The sequence below is a fragment of the Malaya genurostris genome, chromosome 2 (genome assembly GCF_030247185.1).
Source record: "Malaya genurostris strain Urasoe2022 chromosome 2, Malgen_1.1, whole genome shotgun sequence".
Taxonomy (NCBI): domain Eukaryota; kingdom Metazoa; phylum Arthropoda; class Insecta; order Diptera; family Culicidae; genus Malaya; species Malaya genurostris.
Window position 1 is genome coordinate 92,296,720 of NC_080571.1, and position 24,854 is coordinate 92,321,573.

The following is a 24,854-nucleotide window of genomic DNA, read 5'->3' on the forward strand; positions in this document are numbered from 1 at the left end:
TTATAATTTGTTTAAATTTATTTATCAGATATCCGAAAAAATATCCATCAATGGTATTTCAGTAGCAAGTAGTGAATGCTCAAAACACCGGATATTCGATGTTAAGTGTCTAAACAATTTATTGGATTTTGTTAGTAATTCTAGGACTGTTGTACCAATAGTCATTTCTTTAGTAGAGTCGCCATGTTATTCGGCCGATTACTCGACTAATATTCTAATTCATACCCAACTCGTACGGAATGCAGAATGGAAATTGCACATTCGATCGGAACATTTCGAATCGATCGACGTACAGAATGTCTATGCTTCGGCTCTAAAAAAATAGTTCGGCTATTATACTGCTGTTATAGCGACGCGAAAACTCGAAGCGCATGCAATTTTAATCTTACGCTTAAAGACAATCTATCGAACAGAGACAACTGATTTTACTCTAACTAATGTTGAACTGCTCTACACTGATGAGTCAAAGACGAAACGTAAAGATAATAAAAACGGTTATGTGTCCTAGCACAAAATTTGGCTAACACCTAAATGATATAACTAATGGTTTTTGTATTTGAGATGGAAAGTATCACGAGTGGTTTCAACGCTTCAAGAATGACGTCGTTCTACGTCGAAGAATCGTCACGCGAAGCCTCATTTCGCGAGCTAGTTACATTTGATCAAAGCAAACCTGTAATCGAATAATACTAATCGCAATTGATGCGTTTTAGCTCAGCACAGGTAACACTACAAAGTCATTCTCTAACATGAGAATGTAGTACAACTTGAGCATAGTTGAATAAGAGAACTGGCCCCTGGCGCTGTATTTTTCAGACGTAATCCCATCTGACTATTACTTATATCGATTATTCACACACGGTCTATATATCTACTAAGCATCATTGTTCTTAAGGAAAAATCAAAAATTGGATTGATTCTTGGAACGACTAGCAAGATGAACAATTTTTTCCGTCCGTTTTAAATGAAAGTATAATTTTTTTACTGTTCTACTACATCCCAAATTTCCTCGATTCATCAAATCTTGAACTGTAAATTTGATCTCATGCAAACTGAAAATCTGGTCTCCGTAGAACAACTACTGGGAGCACGATGAAAGGTTAGGTATTTTGTAGACATTCATCTTTATAATTTTCTATCGTTTGGCCACATCTAAAGACCGCCTGCCAAGAACTTCGAAAATTTGACAATTTCTCGTTTTTCTTTATCACAGGGTGCCTTTTCAAAATGTAAAGTTGTATGACAAATCCACACATAATTAAAAATTGAAGTTTTCTGATATTTTGGGTATTAACGAGTATGTGTTTACCTTTGTCGTACTCGCGACAACGGTTTTGAGGTAGAAAGCGACATTTCATTTCTGCGTTGCCTATTGGGTAGGTATAAAAGGTTATATATATACACCCTCATTCTTGTTTACGTCCGTATCCGCAATACGACGAACGGGTACTTTCGAACGAATACGAATAAGACATTCTTGTTTTCACTCGAATGAATTCAAACGAGACTCGTTTGCCGCAAAATATTCAAATATCAGTAAACTTCTTAAAATAAATGCTAAGCCTTGATGTAATCAGTCCAATTCATGTGATTAACCATATGCGAAACGCTAGAATGTATGCCATTTTAGCTTCAAACGAAACGTGTATTCGAACATCATTCGTACGAACGAAATGTCCCATTCCCGTTTACGGACGAATAGTCAGTTTAATGTTGCGAATCAACCGTTCGAACACATTGAAAAAAGTTTAACCGATGAAGTTGGTCCTGAGTACGATATTTATTTCTTATGTAGCATTCGTCACTTCCTTGATGCTTGGAATCTTCCTAAAAAACTACCTGCGCTGCCGATCCTTCTTTTGCACAGGAGTTGCGTACGTACACGTTCGAGTGAAAACAAGAATGGCTTGTTCGCATTCGTTCGAAAGCATGTGGTCGTCGTATGGTCGATACGGACGTAAGCAAACATGATGATACAAAATCAGTGAAAAAAACAAGTCAAATAAAAAATGATATCAAAGATTTTTATTTACAACTCAAATCTGTACCAGAACTGATAGTTTAAAGTTGGATGGGCGTTGTTTTTATGCATGTACGATGTTTAAAAGTGTGATGGATTCGAACGTAAACGGGAATACGAATTTGCTATACTTTCGAACGTATCGCATACGGCCGTAAACAAGAATGAGGGTGATAGTTTGGTCATTGTATTTTTTTACATAATCCTGTAAAATAGTCAGGCGTGTGGTTAATGTAACATACATAACTATAGGACGTGAAAACGAACAACACTGACAAGCTGTTTTCACACTTCCGAATATCGATTATAGTTCGTATTAGTTGATTGTGTGAATTTTGCAACTTGTTTCCGCTTTCTAAATTGTAACTGTGCATCTTACTTTACCACACAATTAAATATCGTGGAAAAATGAGAGTAGAAAATACAACAAACAATGTTAAATTATTTTTTGCCTTTCTCATATAGACAGGTTATGCAATCGCTGTGAAAATCGACTTTACAACCGAGTGTCATATTTCATTCGACTCAGTTCGTCGAAATAAAAAAATGTGTGTGTGTGTGTATCTGACAAAAATTGTCAATCAATTTTCTCAGAGATGGCTGAACCGATTTTCAAAACCTCAGATTAAAATGAAAGGTCCCATGGTCGTCCCATAGACTGTTATTAAATTTCATACCGATCCGACTTTGGTTCTGGAATTACTCCAAAAAAAAATAGTCACACACGTTTCCCAGAGATGGCGGGACCGATTTTCACAAACTTAGATGCAAATGAAAGGTCTTATGGTCTCATACAATTTTCCTGAATTTCATTTAGATTCGACTTCCGGTTCAGAAATTATTAGGAAATATGTGGAAATTTTGGAAAAAAAGCGCACTCAATTTTCTCGGAAATTTTTTAACCGATTTTTACAAACTAAGATAAAAATGAAAGGTCTTGAAATTTTTTAAAAAGTCCCCAAAAAATTGATCCAGATTCGACTTCCAGTTTCGGAGTTACAGAGCGATTAGTGAAAATTTTCAATTTCATCAGTATTTTTTCACAGACGATGGTGAAACGAGGAGAATATTTTTATAAAACTTACTGCTAAATTCATCTAGTAGGCAAATATTGTAAGTTAGAGAATATATAAAACTACTTTAGGACTACTAGTTCCCGGTTTCCACTTTCTAGGCAAGCACCGATAATAGTGAAGAAAAGCTCCAAAAACGGAACTAGCTACGATTTCTCAGCAACGGTTAAACCGATTTTCATAAATCATGTTTCAAATTAATGCCTTCATTGTTTTTAAATATGCTGTGCAATTTCATCCAGATCCGACTTCCGGTTTCGAAATTATAGGGCGATCAGTGTCAAAACATTCAAATCGTAATTGAAAATGACGATGCAAAACTGGTATGCGTCGGTACGCGCGGCTTTGCTCCGTTCGCAGCGTACTTTGTTCAATTTCGCATAGCGTGCAGGGTGCCAAATTTAAATCTATATTTTACAGGCAAAATATATGTAAATTTGTAAAACTTTTATTCAATTTGTACCTACTTGCTAGTGTTACTACAAAATAATAACAACTGTTCTTTTCTATAAAAGTACACTCATTACCTTTTCCATATAGAAAGTTTATGCAATCACTTGAACAATGGACTAGTACAAATTGGCCCGGAGGGCTAAGTATTCTATCGAGCTGAGCAATGTGTGTGTGTGTGTGTGTGTGTGTGTGTGTGTGTGTGTGTGTGTGTGTGTGTGTGTGTGTGTGTGTGTGTGTGTGTGTGTGTGTGTGTGTGTGTGTGTGTGTGTGTGTGTGTGTGTGTGTGTGTGTGTGTGTGTGTGTGTGTGTGTGTGTGTGTGTGTGCGTGTGTGTGTGAGTATGTGTCAAATAATGTCACTCATAAACTAAAAAACCAATAATGGTCACAAACTTTAAAACGAAACTCACTCAGTTTTCTCAGAGATAATTTGATCGATTTCTAAAAATTTTGGCTCAAATAAAAGTTCCTATAGTCTCATAGGTTGCTGTTTAATTTCATTCGGGTCCGACTTCCGGTTCCAGATCTATAGGGTAAAGTGTTTTCAATAATTTAGTGCGACGATGCAAAATAAAGAACTTTTCTTATTAACTTGACATAACTGTTTACAAATTGAAAATGTGAGAAAGAATGAGAAAGATACATATTTTATTCAAGACTGAGAAAAAAATTGCTTTGCAGAATCTTGTAGTGATATTTTTGGAAATATAAGTAATATGAGAAAAGCATCATTACACCACTAGGTGAATTAAAAAAGGCTTTTTTTCGAAGATTTGCGTACTTATAGTAGAGGGAAGCTTTGCAAAATATTTTGGGAATATTTTAATCGTTCTAAAAAGAACCTATATGATGTTTACAACTGTTAAGCACTTTTTGCCTTCATTTATTTATCTACATCAGAACTAAAATTCAGAAACTGAAACTGAATTTAAGTTCCAAATTTAGTTCCAGCATGCAGATTCTGGATTCTGGAAATTAATTTTGAAACTGGATTTTCAAATGAGATTCAAAAACTGAAAGCAGGAATTAAACTATAAAACTGAACTCAGCAATTAAATTCTGGCTTCAGGATTAGAGTTTTATTCTAACATTTAGTTTCAGAATCCAGATGGTTCTAAAGTTCATATCCTGAATTTTTACCCGAATTCTGAAGTTGAAATCCTAAGTCAGAATTCTGGATTCCAGTGTACCAGAATCCAGGTTCGGAATTCAGTTTCAGAAATTTATTTCCCGAATCCAGATCCACTATTCTGAAGCTGAACGCGATTACTGATAATCTGTTGTTGCTGCTACTTTTTTGTCGTGAATACGACTTAATTTACTTTGGGGCGCCTTTTCATAATTAGCCATATGGAAGAATGGGCAGAACTTAATCGTGAACATCTCGACTTGTAATAATGGCAGCAACATAATTCTTTCACTATTTCATCAAAAATATGATCATGAATTTAGGATAATATTTTGCACAGTGTGAGGTAATCAGGCACACATACGTTATAAAAGGAGAACCATGGTCGAAAATCGATCATTTTTTCTTGTGCGTTGGATGGAAGTAGATGTCGTGGGAATGATTTAATCCACCAGCTGCGACGGAGAGTGCACCTTCTGCGTGGTTAAAACCTCAAACGCTCAGGTCGTAGTTCTCATTTGCCTTCCGTTCGTCAAGTCGAGAAGACGCATTAAACCAGTTTCGCATCATTTGGCACTGCGAGCGGATGTGTTGCGGTTTGTACGCAAAGCTAGTTTCAACTCAAACAAGAGCGATTGCATCATACAGCAGAGCTTCTGGTCGTTTGCATTAGAGAGAAAGAAAACGAAAAGGTTACAACATTATATAAAATCAGCCATTCTAATGGCTCTAAATGTTATCTAAAGAACTGTTAAGATTACAAATCGAAGGTAAAAATCATCAGTTTAGTGAAAATCCAAAATAATTTGCTTTGCTTCGTGCACTTTTCGCTGTACGAAAATCGTTCGAGAAAAATGTTCCGAACTGTGCTAAATAACAGAAATATATCCTGTACAGCAATCACAAACGAAATCACGTAAAAAGAAACCTCTTGAGAAAAATTGATTCAGTTTGGCATCATTTGGCACTGCGAGCGGATGTGTTGCGGTTTGTACGCAAAGCTAGTTTCATCTCAAACAAGAGCTATTGCATCATACAACAGAGCTTCTGGTCGTTTGCATTGGAGAGAAAGAAAACAAAAAACGAAAAGTGGACAACATTATATAAAATCGTTCAAGAAAAATGTTCCGAACTGTGCTAAATATTGTAGAGAATTCCACAATTTGGCCCTTCTAACAGGTAGAAATGAATCCTGTACAGCATCTTGACAGATTCTTTCAATGAAATATGAAAATCCGAAATGATATAATCGACGTCAAAAGTATCACAATTTACACAATCGATCAGCTATCAATTCGAATTCGAAAGTATAAAGAAATCGTGTCAGTTTTATTCGTATTCATGACATCCAGTTATGTCTCTGACATTACACACCCGTACTTTTCTGGTATTAGAAAATTGGTGTTTTACATATGACTTTGTATGCCGTTCGCAGACCCCGCAGTGCTCGCTCTGGTGTGGGCAAAAGTTACGGCGGGATTTATTTTGTGCACCGTTCGCAATGTGAGTTTCACTTCAAACAAGGGTAATCACATAAGCATTTAGCAGCTAGTCGTTTGGATTGCAGCAAAATACACCGAAAAGTGAACTTCGACGGAGAAAGTACTACCAATCAGCTCTTATAAGGGCTATAAATGTTTTCAAAAACAACTGTTTAAATATGCTAATCGGAAGTAAAAATAAACAGTTTGGTGAACCGTTCGCAGTGCGAATTGTCCAAATAAAACATCCAGCTGCTTTGCGTTCGAGAAAAATGCATTGTAGTTTAAATGGGTTTTGGCAAGGATGGCTTTTATCGTATCAAAGAACGCTCCCTACCAACTCTTCACACGATTCAATCAGTACCATCAAAGAGAGATGGATATCATCGCAGCAATGAAAGACCGGCATGGTTCATTTAACATAGAATTGATACCAGTGCGAGAGCAAATTTCTCTCGATGACCAGTCTGAGTATCACGGGGTAGCACGTTGCTGTGAAGACTCTCTCTGAAGCAACAAACGGTCGCTTATTCTCATTTCGCTATCCGAATCTATATGGGCAATAGATAATTGCGATAGAAACATTTTTCTACCGCCGTTTATTCTAACTATGTGCATATAACCTTTGTATAAGTATTTGTATAATCCTCCACACAAGGTTTTTGAAATATTGTAATCTAGTATGAGAATCATCGACTCGATTTTCTACGATAATTGTCAACTTGTGATTTTCTATTAGTAAATTCCACACAGCAACGATCATTACCAGACTGTAAAATTTTTTAAAGGGTCGTGAAATACTCAGAGTATTAAGTGAAGCGAAGAAATGTAGAAAAAATCTCTCACGGTTCATGCATTGAGAGACACGAGTTCTTGTAGCATCTTCTACCGGATTGAAAATGTTGTATACAATGTAGAGAAATATCGAGCAACTTCTGTCAAATTATCGGCAATCACTAACACTGGTTTTTGATGATTTCAGGATATGCAAGTGGTGTCTGATATATTATGTTCATTATGCCTGTCTTTAATTAGAGAAAATTATTCGTATTCATGTTAATTCGATTATGCGTCTGACATTAACCACCCGCCTTTTTTTAAATAGAAATGCTCAAAAACAGCAACATTCAAAGGAACAATAATAAGTTTTAATAAATGGTCGACATTTCTTTCTTATAATAATAATCATAGTTATGTTTGTAAAATATATATAATAAGTCTATCAAGTTTATTCCAGTTTGTTCAATTTATGATTTACATCGAGGTGCAAGAGCTGAACACCGTAATTCATCAAAGCATAATTGATCTAGGAAGAAGGGAACTACAGAATACGCATAAAAAAAGTCACAAGAAACGATAGGGTGAAGCATATTTACAATCATTTGGTTATTTGCGGTATTTCGTTTTTTGTTTGTGCATGAATTTTGCGGCAGTTGCAGTTGGCCCTAAATTGGTTTCATAAATAAATATGCAATAAGCTTTCAGAAATCAATTTCGCAATGTTTGGTATCGAAGTATTATCATATTTTGAGCTTGTTCTTTCGATTAAAAAAAAATTTCGTTGCTTATGCAGCCGTTCGTCGTTTAAGGCTATGTTAGTGTAGACATATTCTATTGAGTATTTTTCGCTCAAGTGTTCACCGTCGTGAGTATATCAGTTGGCAGTTATCATTTGACAGTAGGTAAATCGTTGTGATGTTTTTTTTCCAAAACAAAAATAAATCGGCAGTTGAGTCAGTTTGAGTTTTTGTGTACAAATTTCACTATAAATAAAAGGTTTTGTTACACCGGGCAAATCGATGTTACATCACTTTTGGTTGTTTCATATTGTGAAACATGCGTTTCGCTTGTTATGGAGACGTCCCTATTCTTCCATGTCTACGGAGGCCAACAAGCTTAGGAAAGAGTTTCGGTTCTGTCACAGCCGTCCATTGTTGTTGCTCCACGTAACCTGATTGCGGGGTTGCAGTCTAAGCGAGTTACGATCGTCATCTTCGATCACAGGTTCGTATGCTTGGTTGACCTGTCCCGTAACACCGTAGATGTCTCCTCCCGGGCCTCCATTGACGTTGAATATGTCCTTCACACTGACCCCTGCATTCGAGGTCCTCGTGGGTCGTGTCGGAGCATTACTGGACTGAAATGTTCAAATATTATGTAAAGCATTTAGTTCGAAACAGCGAATACGCTACTTACAGTGTTGACCCCAGTGATGCCATACTCATTATTGGCGCCCAGCGTTTGCATCTGGGATTTACGTCTTTCGGCCATCACAGAGTTTTTGCGCACCTCTAGTGCTCGAATCGTCTCACGGCGCATCGTCATTCTGCGGGTTAGAATTGGAGTACCGCTATTGTTTTCATCTGCGGTTAGCTTCAGGAAACGCTTCTTGAACGCCACATCCAGTGTGCCGATCTGTCGTCGCGGTTGGCGTGCCTTCTCTAGGTTCTGAATTGTTCGCCGTCGTGCTATCCTATCAGGACCGCTACCGGAATCGTTGTCATAGTCGCCATCTATGCCCTGGAGCCTCTGCAGATTTTTCACAATCTCGACAGCGTGCTGACAAACAATGAATGGAACGTTAAACGATTGGCTAGTGAATGTGCGATCCTGAACTTACCTTGTCTATAAGAGCATCTTGCGAAAGCTCCTCTGGCTTTTTGTTGCAGCCCCAGTTAAGTTCGGTCGAGGCTAAGATATGCGACAGAGTTCCGAATCGATGGAACAACATGGCGGTGAACTGGATGACGAGAATCAACGCAAAGAAGAACACAAACACCAAGCCGATAGGTTCGAGCTGTAGATACTCTTTCGATATGTGAACCTGGATGCAGAACGAAATCAATCAGTTTTCGACGCCAAGAAAATCTTTCATTGAGTGATGCATGGTTAGTTAGGTTTAGCACAGTTTTTCACGATCGGAGACGTCCGTCTTCGATTGTTTGGGCTCTCTTTTATGCAACAAGGGATTAGTAGGTCATGTGAGGGTTTTCCGTTGCTGATGTTAGTAACCATGGGCTGGATGGAATCTGTACTGTTAGTCACATGATGGTGAATTCGAATGATTTTGGAACAGGATCAAGGGGGGAGGAGCTTTCAAAGGGGTTGTCCAGAAACAAAGTTTTGTTTAGCACAGGTCAGTTTGGAATTGGTTAACTGTCGCACAAGGTCGGGGGGTTCGAACATGCATGCACCGCACAGGGCACCGGTTATGGTCGCGGTCCTAGCATTATTTGAGCGGCTGGGTTTCCAGTTCCGTTGAACCGTGTAAGTTTTTCTGTTTCAGATTTGCATTCCAAAGCCATGCGGTTAGACTCGTACGAGCGTGTGCAATCCATCATTTGGTACAATTGGGACAAAATCGTTTTGTATGCGGTAGACAATTGTTGTATTCCTTGTGCCGAGAGATTTTTCGACTTTATTTTGTGCAATCAAACATGCTTAGTACTGTTTTTTTTTGATAGGGAGAAATTATGAATAGAACCTTACCCGTCAAGTAAAAAAATATTAACAGAAAAACAGTAATAATAATTTTATCTTTTGATGTGATTAGTGTTTAGGGATAGGTGACTGCATATGTAATTTAAAATCACTGTTCTTGCATGTGTAGATTTGTTAAATTTGTCAAAACGACGCTTTTCATCAAAATCCTAACTATTTTGAATTTCATGTTTAAATATTTCGAGAATGGCCACTTGTATGAGAAACCTCACTATGATCAAATTTTGTTGTTCATGATCGGTGTAATCGTATTTTAGTGTTAAATGACTATTTTTCTTCAAAAACTTGTTTGAATTTTGTGAGTGCCTGTAAAATGTGCCAGTTGTAATTTCCATTTTTTTATAGAGAAAGCAAAGTCTTGGCTTTACATTCCTTTTGTGGAATTTTACTCTTCTGTTTCAACTTCGCAGCCGATTTATAGCGTACAGAATCATTGCATGGCTAGTACTATAATACTACCGACACGACAACTGACTTGTAAGATCAGCGTCCTATGCATTGAACCACCAACCCGGGTTATTTTTGAATAGGCCTTAACCAAATTAACCTCAAATGTTGGCTGGAAAAGGTGGGTCTGCGTACGGTGGATAGTATTAATCACCCGAAAACTTCGAATGTGGGTTATTACCCACCCGCAATTTCAAGTAGAAGCAATTGTAAAACTGTAAATTTTAATAAAAATACTATATATTTTTTAACTCAGAATAATTAATAAATTCATTCAGAAACGATTATAAATAACATTTCCCTCCGTTCCAATAACTTGTTGAAAAAAGTAATTAATTCGGTTAACTTTCTAATTTTTGGAGAAACGTTCAACTTATTTTTCAGTGCATGTTTTTCGTCGAATTCGATCGTCCCACGACCGAAGGGCCTAACTGCAAATGACAGTTTCTCTTTGTTTACTTTTTCTTTCGCGATTTACCGACCTGATTTCATATTTGACGCTGTACTCTTCGCAAAACTTTCAAGGCAAAACTACAAGCTTTCGATTTATATTGGAAACTTTAGAGAATTTGCAATAATGGCTCCGTAATAATTCAAAGAGAAAGTAAACAAAAAGAGGCTCTCATTTGCAGTTAGGCCCTTTTGTCGTGGGACGGTCGAATTGATCTTTCTCAATTTTTTCTTAGACACTTTTTTGTACATTTTACGGTTCCCAATTACAGCGAAAGTGAAATATGAAGAAAGTGCATATCTGCACACACAGAAAGAAATAATGTAATGTACACCATCATCGATGCAATTTGGTTGAATTAAATTTTTAATCAATAGAACTGTATCTTTCAATTGACGCTTACTTTTGCGATTGAATAATATTGAAACCTACAGAATCATGAAGTAACTTCAATTGCCTGCTCCGAATATGTGTATGAAAATAGATTTAATTTCACATAATATTTTTATCTGTGCATATTCGCTCTTTTTTTAAATCCAGTCTCTTCATCCGTATTAATTAAATGGTGTGCTATGCATAAGGTGTGATCAAAGTTGTATCCAAATCAGAGTTTGTGTAGTCTTATGTCTTGTTAGCCATTTCTAGAGTGTGTACTTTCGAACCATCATTTTTTCTTCGTATTTTGTCATAATAACATATTTCAAGAATGTATTGCCAAATTTTCAAGTCAATCGAAACAGAACTTTTGGGTTTGTGCGCCGAGCTTTTGCCTCTTTGCAGTATGAGATAAGAAAAGATAAAGACTAATTACTCTCAGAGTTTTGTTCCGATAGGCTTGAAAATTTGACAAAACATTCTTAAAATGTTATACTAAAAGAAAATACAACGAAAAAATGAATGATTTGTCAAAAGTGTTAGATCCTACTCGCCCCATGCGCTGATTCAATGAACACTAAATCGAATGGTATGACGGAAACGAGCAATTCACAATTTTGAGCACGTGTTTCTGAGTTAGCTAGGGTAAGGGCTCCCTATTTCATCTCATTTGTACGAACGTTACCTTAAAAACCTGATTTAGCCACTAAAATCACTAGGATTTTTTTTGGGGACGGGTACAGCGTGATGGGTAAGTCGATGCCTTTCACGCAGCCCGCCTGGGTTCGATTCCCAACCCCACATATAGGGTTAGAAAATTTTTCTGCCCAGAAGAGGCGAATGACATTAATGTTAAAGCCTCTATAATATAATTAAAAAAAACTACGATTTTTCATATTTCTGCTTAATTCACCTTGCTCTACATGGAGAATTGATTCACATTCCATGGAAATTAAAATAATATTAAAAAATCAGCTAAAACACTTCTGATATGTTCACTACTGTGCTCTTAATTTCATCTCAAAGGTTTTATATTCGTCCTATCCGTTGGTCCTTTATTCATCCCATAAATTAGCAATGGCGACAGCAATCAAAACAAAACATTACACTATTACACTCTTAGGCTCAAAATGCCCGATTTTTTTTCTTAAAAATGGCCTAATGCCAACTATAAGACAACACACGATATTTTTGGAACCAGTTTTGAATCATTTCGACGTTTAAAAATTTTTGGGTCGTTTTCGTTACCTTTCGTATTAAATTTAAAATTTTACTGTGCAGTTAATTTGGTAAACTTAACAACAAAACAAAAAAAGTTTTTATTTTCGCATTAGCCCTTCTAAAAACAAAATGCAGAACCAGAGATTAGATTGTATAGATTTTTGCGTTCGCATGCTGATTTAAATCAGAGTACAGATTCTATACAGATTTCCTAAATGTTATACAGATTTGTACAGGTACATAAAAAGTGAGGAGTAAAAAAATAGACTTTCCTCTCTGAGTATCTGTTAGTATTTGATTGCAGTAAATCTTTAATAGTTTATCGCATGTTAAAATGGAAATCTTCGCAGATATGGAGAATTATCTTTTAACATCATTTCATTAGTAAAAACAGATAGAGCAGATATAGACTTTTTATTCAAAGCAATACATATTTTCTAGGAAAATATCAGGCATCTCTGTGCACAGCCGATGAAACACATATACTTAACAGCGTTATGTTGACATACAGCGGAAGGAAACCAGTGCTACTAGATTTGCCACAATGGTTATTTCATTAGTATTTAACAAGCTCTATCTGGTAATATTCGGAACCGAAATAGTTCTATTGAAATATAAATGTCAATAATATAATTAAACTAATGTCACGAATACCATAAAAAATACTCGTTGATGATAATTAGAAGAAAAAAAGCAATTTTGTTCTGTAACATTATGAAAAAACCTGGCAACTTTGCGACACCAAATGAGATGAAAACAAAGCGCAATCAAGTGAACTAAGTGAAAAACTTTCATCTCATATTTTTGAAGACTTTTATTGCTTGTCGGGTAGTTTTTGAAGTTTTTAATCGTTTATTAATCAAGTGGCAAGTGAACACTAATAATTATGAAGTCATCCAGCATTCAATAGTAGTGTAATTTTTGCGAAACAGTGATCATGTTTTGAGACGAATCGTTTAGTAGATATTCAGAAACATGACGAACTGTAAATCTTAAGACGAAAATGTGTCCTAAATCGAAAAGTGAGGTTGTTTTAACTGAAAAAAAACGATCACCGAAAAACTCAAAACCATTTCTTCCAATGGAAAAGTGTGACAATAGCTTAAATATTCATTTTTAAACATTTCACAGTTTGGTTCAGGTACGTTGTAAGATATTATTCATGTTCAAAGCCCTTACCCTAGTTGATATCAAATTCGTTTTGTAAGTTCTCTGGAAGACGCAAAAGAATTTCTGTCTAGGGGAAGGACGAAGTCAGGTGGATAAGACTATTACCTTTCACGCAGCCTACTTGGGTTCAATTCGAAACTTCTCAAATAGGGTATTCAAAAGTCGGATAAAAACTTAACCGGTACTTCCGAATCATATGTTTTTATCCGGTTCTTGCGTTCAAAGACCTTTTACCGATTGTCACTATGGATCGCAGCATACACAGAACCGCAAAACAACCTAATTTTTAGTACATTCCACCCAATTTTGGGGTTCCGTTCAATAACCTAATTTTAGGTACACTTTGGAGCAGAAATGACAATAAAACAATTGGAATGCAAGAACCGGATAAAAACATTTGTTTTGGAATAATCAACTAATTTCATATTTGATTTTGTATATAATGCATATATTTTTTTTGTTCGCAAACGATTTTTACATTGAAATTGTCCGGTTTATGAACTCAATATGTTTATCTGGTTTGTTGAAACTAAATTTAACATATCCGATTTTTGCCTTTATCCATTCAATTAACAGCCTGCAATTATATAGATTGGGCCCAATCCTACAATCTGACAGTTGCTAACATTTAAGGCTGTGAACCATTTCGCGGTTAATTTTACCTTTTGGTTAAAATCTGACACTTGAGTGGTTATTTTGTGTCGAGTAGTCCAATTTAACTAAAGCCGCGGCCCATTTCAAAATTTGACGGACGGAAAGTTTATTTTCCACTGGAAATAATTTCAACTAAAGATTTAATATTAGAATTTACATTGCAAGATTTTTTTCAGTGTCGGAAAATAACCATCGATCTGTCAAAAAAACCATGCTCTCGAGCAGGGTTATTTTTGACAACATCAAATTAACCGCTCGAGTGTCAGATTTCAACCAATACGACCGTCAGTTTATCTTTGTTCACTTTTTTTTCGCGATTTACTAAATTGATTTTATATTTGACGCTTTAGTCTTCGCAAAACTTTCAAGGTAAAACTACAATCTTTCGATTTATATTGGAAACTTTAGAGAATTTGCAATAATGGCTCCGTAATAATTAAAAGAGAAAGTAAACAAAGAGAGGCTCTAATTTGCAGTTAGGCCCTTTTGTCGTGGGACTATCGAATAGTTAAAATTAACCGCGAAATGCTTCACAGCGTAAGTATGAGGTTGGTTCATTCAGCTGTTTTTTAAAGAAGGACAAATCTTACAACAGTAAACAAATCGAGTTTCTCTCTCCTACCAATGAATGCTTCAAAATCCTACAATTTTGCTTAAAAATTCGTATTCTACAAAAATCTCTATAAAGGGCGAAACTTTCATTCCATTTGTTTATGCAAATTTCGCCCTCCGTGTTCCATGCCAACAAACAGGGCGATACTTCAATTGCTAGTAAGGAAGGACAAAACTATTTTTTTCTTTATTTTAGATGGTTTCCGAACCTTTTACTATTGGAAATAGGAAAGGAGACAATAAAATTACTCGCAGATTTGTCTTAGTCGCGAAAACCAATTAGTCTTAGTCGCGACAGCTAGTTTCTAGAAAAATGCGCAAGGGCGTATCTTTATAATTCACACAGGAAGCATAAAAGTAAACAAATCGAAATAGGAGGAAACTCTTTTTATGTTGATTTATTCAGTGGATATAGAAGGAAAGTGGTAACATTTGCATGCCTTTTGAAGATAAACTAACAATTCATCGACTAATCATAAATTGATCTGAGAATATACGAAAATTTCTAAACACGATTTGAAACCAAAGTCGAAACATTCATCGAAGATTTTCTCCAATTGCTGTCAATGTTAGATTCGCCGTTCTTTAAAAAAACAGCTGCATTGGTATTTGAAAAATAAAAACAGGTTTAAACATAAAAAAATCGGTGCACAAAATTCATTTCAGTGTTTCGAGAGATAAGTAGTGAGAGCTACTGGTATTTATAATACCTAATAGAATCTTTGTGTATCACTTCATCAGAGTAGCATATATAACATGTGTGGGGGAGCATGCGTTTCTGCACACCAGATAGAAAGGGATAGTCTAGTTGTGTTAGCCATTTCCTCACGGATGCAGTTAGCTTGGGCTGTGTTGGGACCCAACATAGAGCAGAACAACAGTCTGATTGGGGTATTTTTCGATTTGAGAATACCGAGTGTTAGAATAGTTGAAGAGTTACATGTACAGTAGGTAAAACATTCACTGGTAGGATGCCAGCTTGTGTGGGTGTGATCGTGGAACAGATCTGAGATTAGCGGTGGGAACATAGTAAACAAGTAATAGAAAATGCAATTGTAGCAAACCTCGGCCGTGACTTCGTCATACGTAATGTTGGTTTTAACGCCCAACGGCCAAACGATGTGCAATTTATCTTTGTTCAACTGTAGCAAGAACACGATCAGTACAAACAGTGCGTTGAACATGAAGAAGGCAAACACTGATTTGTTTCGCAACTCGATCAGGTCGGAAGCAATTCGCGCCTATTGTTGTTGTTGTTGTTGTTGTTGTTGATGAAGACGGAAGTTGTGATTGTTGTTGATCAGTTGAGCAGTAGTAGGTTATTGTGCATTAGCGGTCAAAGTTCGAGTCAAGTTTGTACCATAATTTTGAGTAGTAGTGCCGAATATTGTGTTTTAAAAGATTTTGGACAAATTTCGTTTCCGGAGGCCGGTTCAGATGATCATTAAGAAAAAGAAAGAAAAGAAAAAAACTATTTAATGCATGTTGGAACAGGAGGCATTCGAAGCGGGTATAATCGTCGGTTTAGTTCGAATGTGAACAGATCGTGGTGTTGTTTACTGCATACGATTATATCCAAGCGCTTTCGAGAGCCTCCTGAAGGTTACCTCTTGCGTTGCTTCGTCATAAGTAATATTTGTTTTGACACCCAGTGGCCATTTGACGTGGATGTTATCCTTGTTCAACTGAAGCAAGAAAACGATCAGTACGAAGAGAGCATTGATCATGATGAATCCGAAAACGGATGAATCACGCAGCTCCTTCAGATCGTGTGCGATACGTGCCTGAAATTGTTGAACAACTTTTCTGATAGAAGAAAATCATCTGTCATATCATCCTACATACCTGTTCTTCCTTGTTCTGATCAATCGGATATAGATACTGGTCGATCAAATCCTTCCAAAATTGAATCTCGGTGCTGGAAATGAAATCCACTTCACCCTTCTTCAGATCCGGATCCTCAATCCAGTACGGGTTGGTGAGGAAATCTCTTTCGTTCCTTTGCAACGTAGATGTTTCCGAATCCGAACGATCATCCTCGTCCTCGGTATCCTCTGCCACCGATCCCAGATGATGATCCTTCGATCCAGCCGATGCAGTTCGCTTACGGGTGTGGTGGGCATGCGGATCGATGTGTTTCTCCAGTACCTCGATTTTCTTGGTGATCGAATCCAGAGCGTCCGCTATGTGAATCAGTTGAGCCTTTTCATCAGTAGTTTTACCGTGCGTGCAAAGTAAACAACGGAACAGTCCAGCGATTGATATTTCAATAGATCCTTCTTCATCCGAGTTTGAATCAGCCCCGCCCTGAAGGAACCCAAGCAGTGATTTTTGCTTGACTCGTTTGGAAGCCTCTTCTGCTTCTTTTTTCTCCTGTTCGAGTTCTTTTTTGGTCTTTTTCGCCACCACTTCCCGGGTACCCCAGGAGACGACATTGAGGTTAATGATCGAGTACAGGATCAAAAGCAAGTACATGGACGGTATAGACAACAAATAAATCAAACCAGAGGCGATACACCAGAACTCCTGCGGATGGAGACAAGCTGCTATGAAAAATGACCCCGTCATTGCTATGAGGAAAATAGCCGAAGGACTTCCGATGCCGTCCTCTCCCAGCTGTAACGCTGTACCAACTATCACGGCCATCATAATCAGTGCGTACATCGTCGATAGGATCTGTGCCAGTAATAGTTGTATGTTAGATTTGCATGTAAAGCAGACCAACATGAACAGCAGTATGGGTATAATATTGTAGTAGAACGAGGTCCAGTTATCAATTTTGAACGCGGCGACAAAAGCTCCCACCAACATAAGGAAAATCGTACCGGGGCCAAGAATCGTACCACCCATCAACATCATCTGGTAGAAAATGTACAGTAGCGAAATGTTGTCGTTGATTTTGATCGTACGCTTATAGTCCATCAGCAGATCCATGATGTTGGCGATGGTGGACGGAACCCATCGACGACGTTGATTATAGAACTCGTTGAAACCTTCCGGACAGTGAGTGTATGCATCGGAGGCAGCTGAATACTCAACACGATAGCCTCGTTGCAGCAACAGAGTGCACAACCATCGATCCTCTCCCTGATCGTACTGGACGTAATGTCTAGCTTCGTCGGACCGTGTTGTGTACTTGCGCATTACATTATCGTCCATGAGACCTTTACCTCTGAACAACGAGAAACAACCCGGACTACAAAGTACACAGCCGATCATATGTTCCGTAGCCTTCTGCAGCCAATGACCTATGGCGTACTCGAACTTCTGATACCACACCATGGGACCGGATCCGACCGGATGAATACGTCCACAAGCCGCCCCCAGGTTCTTGTTCTTCTTCATCAAATCGACGAGCAGAGTGACAGCGCTTGGGTTGAAATCGATGTCTCCGTCCAGTGTCAGCAGATAGGTATTTTCCGCCATAACGTCCTTGCGATCAACCGATATTGGCAACTCCATTAGACGATGACCAAGAAGGTAGTACATGTACATCACCTAAACGGGGAAGATAGTTTTAGTGGTTGTTGTTATATTGAAAATTTTCTACTAGTTATACCTGCGACCAGCGCTTACGATGTCGGATACGATCTTTGTCCTTCAAGTGAGCAATCAACTTAGTCTTACCAGGTAGGGTCCAAACCAGGCGACCCCCGTAGGGTGTCGGATATTTTTTCGGTGGTCGCAAGCGAATGTTAGTCTGATGAACCTCCGAAGCTGCCTCGTCGATAGTGTCCACCAGAATCTTGACGAATCGATTACACTGTATATCATCATCGCTGTGATCGGAAATTTCAAAGGCATCATCAAAGAAAATGTGAGCTGTAAAATGAAAAACAAAAACCGTTATCACCATGAACAGATGATGCTATTCATCCGAAACGTACTCTCGAATTCGTAGTAATCGGGATCAACTATTCGCAGATATTTCTGTGCCACACGTCTAGCGCACTGGTCTTCGTCCATTCGCATGATCGATTTCAAAAACACCATCATCTCTTCCTTCGTTTCGTGCCACAAGGTAGCGCATGCGTAGATCCTTGTGATATGATCCGAAGATTTAACACTGGGCCGTGGCAATGCCGAACCATCCGTATGTACCGAAATAGTCTCGTAATATTCGTCTCCTTTCTCTTTCTCGATTTCTGCCAAGTCCTCGGTTTTGACATCCGCCTGATCATCTCGCCGCCGGTTCATGGCCATCGATTGGTCTATCAGCAAGGCATTGTACATCGGAATGACAAATAGTTTTTCGGTGTTGGCCAAACGCTCGCACTTTGGCGTCCAGATATGCAAAGTGATCCAGGTCTGCGACAGTAACCATAGCAGCCAAGCCCATGCCATCTGGCGATTGGCAAAGTCACTCAACCGGAACACCGGGGGACTTTCGAAAAACAAATAATCCGGAATGGAGCCATGGAAGAAGCAAGGATCGTCATTTCGTATTCCGCAAGCGGCGATCAGTAAGGAAATCGCCACCGGAATTGTTAGATTCACCGGAAATGCGTAACTGAAGCCTTGTATCAGAATTTTACACGCAAATTTGCCAAAAATGTAGCAGAAGTAGGCACCTAAAATCTGAATGATCAGCACATAGGTTACCGTGTTGTAAGCGGCGTCGATATCAACGGTATCGCCTGCCTGCGAAGCTTCCACGAGATCCGGTAGAGCCGAGCTGAATGCTACGGTGACCTCTTCAACTACGATTTTATGTGGACCGAAACCAACCCCGAATAGAGAGAAAAAGTTGGACACTTCATCACCTCGTATTAGATTGACAAATAGAACGAAACAGAAGAGCAGTATGATTTTCCACAACGATAGGAACATATACGTAAAGTAACGCGTTTGTTTGAGGTCTTCCTTTACGCGACCCATAGACCGAACGAATCCAAAAGGACTCTGAGGAGAGACGTAATTTTCCCACCAACCACAGGACGTAAGCAGTGCCGAGATGGGAATCAACCACAGTACCGGTCGGTTTTCCAGTAGTGGCCACACCACAAAGCCAGTGATTTGCGCGGCGATTGCTGCTAGATCCACAATTGTTTTGACCGCTCGTTTTCCTTCCTTGTTAGTCCGCGAAAAAAGTCCTAGCATACCTGCAAAGCAAAGATTGTCATTTCAATTTACCTGAAGTGAATATATGGCATATCGCTTTACTAACCTGGAATAACACAAAGGCAATTGGTCAGCATGGCTCCTTTCACCGAATCGACTTCCGGTAGAACTACGAAAAACAGCAAAACCAATCCAATCGTGTGAAAAGATTCCATTAGAAACACCATCAAAAAGTGCGACTTTTGTGGCATCTTCATCGATTTGAAGAAACATATTCTCGTTGATCGGATAAAGGTACCTATCTCGGGCACGGCGAAAGCGATCATCAGCGCCCACATCCACGCGATTCGTTCTTCCTCGGGCAGTGCTACCACGAACTGCTTATCTCGTGCTATGTCTCGGTTGCAGTAGGTAATTTTGCGATCCCTCCGGAGCTGCGAGGACATGAATAGAACACATCCCTTTGCAATCACCCCACCGGCCAGGACGATTACGAAGGTGAACAGGTAGGCAAATATTTTCAGGATTTTGATTGTCAGCTCCAGACAGGCCTGGTCGGCCATGGATCCGGTGTCCTCCTTGATCGGAGGATCCCGGAAGACGTCCCATCCTTTGGTTTCCTGTACCGTGCGTTGGCTGGAATGGTAGAAAGGGAAATGGTGAGTTGATTTACAGTACGCTATTATTTATTAAATTTAATTAAGTATGGACACTACATGAACAGCACACATTTTTCCTTTCTGGTGTTTCATTTACGGTATATGAATTGTGTTCAATGCCGTCAAGTCAAGTTACAGAAAGGTCCTGTATGGACACCGCAAACAATAACCAGAATTTTAATATATTATTAGAAAGGATTTTATCGTTCACAGGTTTTTCAATAGTTCATATTTGTTTTAAATTCCAAAAAAGTCAATGTTCAATTTCCAGAGTTGATCCATGGATGCGATTTCCATTGTCGCAAAGTGATTAAATTTCTTACATAGACATTCATGGGATTTGCACTTTAATCTCACATGTTAAATCTGACTAACTTCCTACGCAAAAGAAACTCCCGTTGAATCGATAAATTACTTTGAAAAACACATTCTTGCCTGTAAATTATTTTAATTTTGTTTACCTTAATTAAATTTTAATATCCACTTTCACGTCACTACTTTTTCACTAATATGCAATACTAGATGAAAATGAAATTTATAGCCACTGACCGTCGGCATATCGATACAAATGATTACGACTTTAGCTGCCATTTCCAAGTGAAGCTCCCAGAATTCATCGTCAGTTGAATAATCGTACCTAACCATTTGAAGTTTTGCTCGCTCAGTTTCAAATTCCAAGTAGTCCAGGAAAGGAGGAAATTATTCATTTATTTGTATAATGTAATAATGTGGGCGACAAATAATGATTAATGCAGGTCAGTCCCAAAAGTGGATCGCGAAATTTCGTGTGGAAAAATCATTCAAAGAGACCAAGACAGATCTGGAGCCTTTTGTCAATAAGTCCCGTCTGGATATTCTGGAGAAGCGCCAGTAAAGAGAAATTTTCTAAGAAGTACTTGGTGTGGCAGGCGATCTGTGGATGGGCAGATTCAGCAAGCCGTATATAACGCAAACAACAGTCAAACATTGGGGAAGATGGAATAAAACGCACCCCGGCTCAAAACGCATCAGAAGTAACCATTTTTTTGCGCTGAAATTTTGATGAGAATGAAAGTCCATAATAACAAGATACTACTATAGAATATTGGTAACTGTGGATTTATAATATCTGTCGAAATAAATAAACTAAAGACGATTTTGTTGTTATTCGGTGTAATTTTTGGTGTTCGTTGCATAGTAATTTTCTTGACTTATGAAAACGATTCTCTATATGTAACCAGTGAACTTCGGTACCAATCCTTCGTTTTTCCTAATTTAGTTTTAATACAGATGATACATATGCAATTGAATCACTAAAACCTCAATTAACGCGATTTATTTCACGTGTTTTATTTGAAATAACGCGATTTTCTATTTCATTTAGTAAGATGAAAGCAGTTTTTATTTATACATATACAAAACATTCCAACATGCTTCAGTAAATTGAATTTTATGAAATGTATAAGAAGTGTATCGAAAACTGGTTAGCAACATTGATTATTGAATAAAAAAGTGAAAAAAAAACATATTTTGACATCAGTTTTCGATATATTGTAGAAAAATTACGTTTTTATGCATTTCACTGATTATATTGAAGAAAATCCTAGTTTCTGTGAAACGCTCGCACTTTGGACTTAACATTCTTCATTAAATTCTGCACAGTTACTTTTGTGACTTTCCTAGTGGCAGCTGTCCAGTTTTTTTTGAACTCCTGCATGTTTTGGGACACTGTACCTTCCTTCCGAAAGTGCCGCTTGACAATTGCCCAATACCTTTCAATTGGCCGAAGATCGGGGCAGTTCAGTGGGTTGATGTCCTTTTCCACGAATTGTACATTATTTTTCGACAACCACTGTAGAACGGAGTTGGCGTAGTGGGCTGAAGCCAAATCCGGCCAGAAGAGAGGAGGAGCCTTATGCTTTCTGTACAGTGGCAGCATTCTCTTCTTCAAACATTCTTTCTCATACACCTTGGCGTTAATTGTGCCCTTCGTGAAGAAAATCGACGACCGCAAACCACAGGTACAAATTGTTTGCCAGACCAACACCTTCTGCCCAAACTTTTTCATCGCCACCGTGGTGTCAGCGTCGTCCAGGTCCTGGTACACCGATTTCGTATAATATTGCGGTCCGGGCAGCGCTCGAGAGTTTTCCTTGGCGTAGGTTTCGTCGTCGATCAGGGTGCATCCGTCTTTATTCTGTAGAATCCGGTTTTACAGTTTTCGCGCTCTTGTTTTGGCCTGAACTTGCTGTACCAGGGACTTTTTCGGCACCTTCTGTTTCTTGTACGTTTTCAGGTACACTCTTAGACAAAATGAAATTTACGCTTGACGTAAATTCTAGTATGCCGTAATTTCTTCGGTGATGACACAATAATATATCTACTAACATGTAAACATTAATTTTGCGTCTGTATTGATGTGATTTTCAGCTAATCTTTGAATGCTTTGTATTGTGAATGTGAGTAAATCGCGACGCTCCTTTTATGTGTATCTAGAAAGATGTACATTTTTTAAGTGTGTAGTTCCGAACTTTGATCCGTTGAATCATACTGATGCTGGTGTTGCTTGGACAAATCCCGCGTCGACGCCGATGGGTTTTTCCTGATGTACTCAACCACTTTTAAGTCCCGGCCGGGCTGGCTGGGACTCGTTTTCCTACCGGATCGGGACAAATCCTTCATGGAAATGGTCTTACCGAACTTCTCGATATATTTTTTGACACTGGTGTGGTGCACTTTCACCCGTTTTGCAATTTCGTTGTACGCGACAAAACTTTCTGAGCACCAAGTGTGCAGAATTTTCTTTCGCGTTTCCGGATCAATTCGACTCATCATTGAAACGATAAACCGTACCGAAACCAATCGATTGCGCAGCTGTTATTGACATGTAAACAAACATGTCACCGCAAAACACGCTGCAAAAAATCAAGCAATTTCAGAGTAATAACTGTTTGAATGTTGCTAACTACTTATCGATACACTCCTTATTACGGAATTGGTTGGTTTCATAAAATCGAGTGAAGATCGGGGGCATCCAAAAATTCACTGGAAAAAAAGAAATCAGTGTATGAACGCGTGACTGGTGACTTTGGCATAACTTTTCAGCAAATTGATATACTCTGGTGAGTTCCTGTCCATCCAAAACCTTCTTGGAATACAGGCCTTGAGGTCTAGCAACGAAACCGATGACATTAGTGAGTTTCTTTTTTGTAGTCCATACTCGTGGTATCACGTTCAATTAATTGGATAATTGTGATGAGTTATGAAGTAATGCTTGTCATCCAAAAAGTACTAGGAGCATCCTTGTACACGGTTCATGTTCGTGATACCATATGCAAATCATTTGCTTACTGTAAATATTCTAGACCATCAAAAAATTGCCAGGAGTTCAGACCTGCAATACTGAGCTTATTGATTACGGTCTATACTCGTAATTCCACTTACAATTAAGAGGTTTATTGTAGATGCTTTGAGTCACTCCAAAATTTCACGCTCCATACTCGCTGATCATCGAAGTCCTTGGATGACTGAAAATATTTCTTAAACATATCAGAAGAGACAAGTAAGCAATATGTAGTAGCTCCATGACTATGAGCAGCATTGAAAAATTATTCATAAGCTGCTGATTGCTCGTAAAGATCTTAAGACCTGTTTTCACTGATGTTTTTGGATGACTGTGAACGTTCCTGGTTTAGATAAAAATAGACAAATTGGCAATAGGTAGCTTCAAGACAATGAACTACATTGAAAATTTTTTCATAAACATTGAAAAATAATTGATAAGCTGTTGATTGCTCGTGAAGCTATAAATAGACAAGTAGGCAATGTGTAGCCATAAAAATATGAACATCAAACAAAAAATAGATATTAGCTGTTAAAGTTCTTGCTGTGCTACAGTGTAGTCTCTAAGAACAATATTCCGAGTAGTTCTTGGATCTTGGAACACCTCTTACAATTTTCCGTACTCTCGGAATGTACTCAGATAGTCCTAGATGCGTCCTAGATTGCGTATGAGCGTAGTTACATTTTCAGTGTTATTTACACTAAAATCGAACGGAATTGAAAAAAAAAACATTTTTAACGTCAAAAATTTGAAATAATGTGATGTTTTATTCAATTTGTGCAAAATTTAATTTACGCTCCCCCGACTTTAGGGGCCAGTGTATTAGGTACCGCTGTTTTGATGAATGTTGACCCGTTGTTGAAGATCATCTCACCTCTATGTACGGGTACTCGTAACCTCGCGTAATTTAAAATGTAAATTTTCATGTTTTTCACAATCGGGGGTATTTTCCCAAACAGATTTCAATGAAAAAATGTTATGGGTTTTGAAAAATTAGATTCTTCATGTATTTTTAAATACTCACAGCGACTATTTGTTCGTAATTATGCGAAATAATGATGATTTTTCGAGATTTTCAGGTTTTTAATTTTCTTTAGTTAAGATACTTTTCTGACTAGGAAAATTCTGGGCGATTGAAAAAAGCAAGCTCCGGAAAACAGCAAAATTACAACAATTGGAAGAAAGGGTGAATAAAAGTGTCTAAGAATAGGGGAACAAGTGTTGCAC

The 24,854-nt window shown here is 38.1% G+C and overlaps 1 protein-coding gene across 4 annotated transcripts in view; it reads right to left on the reverse strand.

Annotated features, from left to right (window-relative positions):
• Positions 1-7,345: 7,345 nt before the first annotated feature.
• LOC131432991 (chitin synthase chs-2) overlaps positions 7,346-24,854 on the reverse strand; it is a 118,853-nt gene continuing 101,344 nt past the window's right edge. For 3 of the 4 annotated variants that reach the window (XM_058599689.1, XM_058599692.1, XM_058599691.1), the window contains exons 4-11: positions 19,753-20,282; positions 18,473-19,687; positions 18,145-18,407; positions 16,431-18,083; positions 16,193-16,369; positions 8,775-8,978; positions 8,351-8,713; positions 7,346-8,291 (exon numbers count right to left, since the gene is read on the reverse strand). In XM_058599689.1, the coding sequence (XP_058455672.1) occupies positions 8,073-8,291; positions 8,351-8,713; positions 8,775-8,978; positions 16,193-16,369; positions 16,431-18,083; positions 18,145-18,407; positions 18,473-19,687; positions 19,753-20,282 (4,624 nt within the window). In that variant the 3' untranslated portion in view covers positions 7,346-8,072. Of the gene's footprint in view, positions 8,292-8,350; positions 8,714-8,774; positions 8,979-15,649; positions 15,827-16,192; positions 16,370-16,430; positions 18,084-18,144; positions 18,408-18,472; positions 19,688-19,752; positions 20,283-24,854 lie in introns of all 4 variants that reach the window. The other variant, XM_058599690.1, reaches the window with a different exon arrangement.